General features: G+C 33.4%; 1 protein-coding gene across 4 annotated transcripts in view; it reads right to left on the minus strand.

Annotated features, from left to right (window-relative positions):
* LOC136853545 (neuronal PAS domain-containing protein 4A-like) overlaps nucleotides 1-2,500 on the minus strand; it is a 104,277-nt gene that overhangs the window by 56,446 nt on the left and 45,331 nt on the right. For all 4 annotated transcript variants that reach the window (XM_067129262.1, XM_067129260.1, XM_067129263.1 and 1 more), the window contains exon 2: nucleotides 1,371-1,552. In XM_067129262.1, the coding sequence (XP_066985363.1) occupies nucleotides 1,371-1,552 (182 nt within the window). The remainder of the gene's footprint in view (nucleotides 1-1,370; nucleotides 1,553-2,500) is intronic.

Consider the following 2,500-nt stretch of genomic DNA (forward strand, 5'->3'; position numbering starts at 1 on the left):
TACTTTGCTTGGTTTCCAGTCCCATGAAGAATTCTATTCCACTTCGATAAAAACTGATTGTTTAAATCAAACTGCTGATTTAATATTTTTTTTTTTATTTTCAACCGAAACTATGTTTTACACACACGTTATTTTTGCCCAAAGTATTGATTTACTGTTCCAAAAATCCTCACTTAAAAAAAAAAAAATTAAGGAAAATCGGTGTACCTCTTGATCCTCTTACAACCGCCATCGATTAAGAAACACGAATGATAATCTATGCTACATAAAGACAGTATATGTATGTCTGCACGTCGTGAAATTCTACCTGAGGTGGAAATCCTAAACCACAATAACAAGGTATCTTTAGAATATTCATGCGGTGAGAGACTTGTTTAACCAATCTGAGCTTTCTGTGTTCCCTTTGCAGCCAGTAATGTGTAAAGATTATCAACGATGTTAAGAGATGTGTAAAATGTGTAGCATCCTACGAATATCATACAGAAAGTGCGCAGTTATTAACAATGATAATAACTACAGTTTTATGAGGTCTACTACATCTGGATTATACTCCAAGAAATTTTCTCCCCTCCCCATAATTCTGATGAGTGTCGGTCGGGCGTTTTCCCGTCATTTGCAAGACAAAACCAGTCAATTCTGCGACCAAACACAATGAAATGAATCCACAACGATTGAAAATCAAAAAAGCTCAAATTTCGCTCATGAATATTAAGGGGAGAAATAGGGATAATTTCCATTCCGTTCAAAATTTTAAATACTGACCAACTAACAAGGCTCACCTTCAGCGGGATAATAAAACGCCCACCGCCCGGCAGCGAGGTATAGGAATGTTAGGGCTGTATCACAGGAGCAAGTTTTTTAAACATCTTGCCGTTGAACTGTTGTTCATGAGGGCAAGATCATGGCAAAACGGAAGTTCTGCAAGTTCTAGCTCGTTTGTCATAACCGTAAGAACTTGCCTACTTCCATTTTTTCATCAAATTTTGTTCAAATTTTTCGTTCAAAATTTCAAATTTTGCAAACAAAATTTCTAATTTTGCCATCAAATATTCAAATTTTGCCTTCAAAATTTAAAATTTTACCATGCATAGTTCAGTTTGCCATCAGAACTTCAAATTTTGCCATAAAATTTTACCATAAAATTTCAAGTTTTAGCATAAAATTTCAAATTTTGCCCTAAAAAATTCAAAATTTTGCCAACCAGATATCCAATTTTGCAAAATATCAAAATTTTCCATCAAAATTTCAAATCCTGCCATCAAAATTTCAAAATTTCCCATCAAGAAGCTGAAAGACGCCTGAAACCCTGCTCCAGCGACACCGCCATTTAGCTAGAGATAAGAAGGAATAAAGAAACGAAGTCCTCTCACCTTGCTGGAAGTAATTGCTCTTCCTGACGTAGACGCAGACGAGGGCCATCAGCTGCAGTTGGGAGAGCCTCTGTCTTGTGGACGACGGCAGCGGCAGGAGGTCGCGCAGTTGGCTGATTTCGGCATTCAGGAGGTCACGCCTCATCTTGGAGGCTCCCTTCGTGGACTTCGTGCCCTCGAAGCTGCCAAGCATAGGCGAGAAAAGAGAGAGAGAGTGAATAAAAAGATTAAATTTATCCGAAAAAAAAATTAATTAAAAAATTTAATTTTCTGTCAAGAGGAACAGAATTATTCATGGGATTGTATATTTTAAGCAGTGTATTTATGGAAAGAGCTGATAAGGAGATTAAATTTATCTGCGGTATCAAATTTCTAATAAATATAATTGAATTGCGTATATACTGACGTACTCTGTTTTAGCTTAAATTAGAAACAAGGGTACCGGGATGGAAAGCGTAAATATACCCCAGACTGCATACATAAATTGTGTGTGAATTATGGGTAGCGAATACATTCGCTAATTGTAGAAAATGTTTATTGTGCATGACAAGAAAACATTCATGACACTGTAAATTTTATGCAGAACTTGATAGAATTAATTATACATATGTATATATATATTGATATTTATAACTATATATATATATATATATATTGTATATACATATGAATATGTGTGCGTGTGTGTGTGTGTGTGTGTGTGTGTAATGCAAATATAATAACCCATAATGAAGAACAATTTAAATTTCTTACAAGCTTCACATAGGAACGGAAGCTACTCCTCCTGCAATAAGTAACTTTCATAATCTTCTGTTAACTGTAAGTTGAAATATGTTTACAACAGTTTAATAATAATAATAATAATAATAATAATAATAATAATAATAATAATAATAATAATAATAATAATAATAATAATGTAGGATTACCCCTCCTGTTACTAACATTTTCCTTTTTTTTCAATTATGCAAATTAACAATAAACATGAGCTGAGTTTTACCTGGTACCGAATAGAAAAGCCTTAACGAATTCAACATCTTTGGGTCAAGAAGACAGTTTACTCTTCATTATTTATAACTCATTTATAATTTATTAATTTATTTTTATTTTATTTTTAATATCTTCTTTCT

The sequence above is a fragment of the Macrobrachium rosenbergii genome, chromosome 27 (assembly GCF_040412425.1).
Source record: "Macrobrachium rosenbergii isolate ZJJX-2024 chromosome 27, ASM4041242v1, whole genome shotgun sequence".
In the NCBI taxonomy this organism is placed as follows: Eukaryota; Metazoa; Arthropoda; class Malacostraca; order Decapoda; family Palaemonidae; genus Macrobrachium; species Macrobrachium rosenbergii.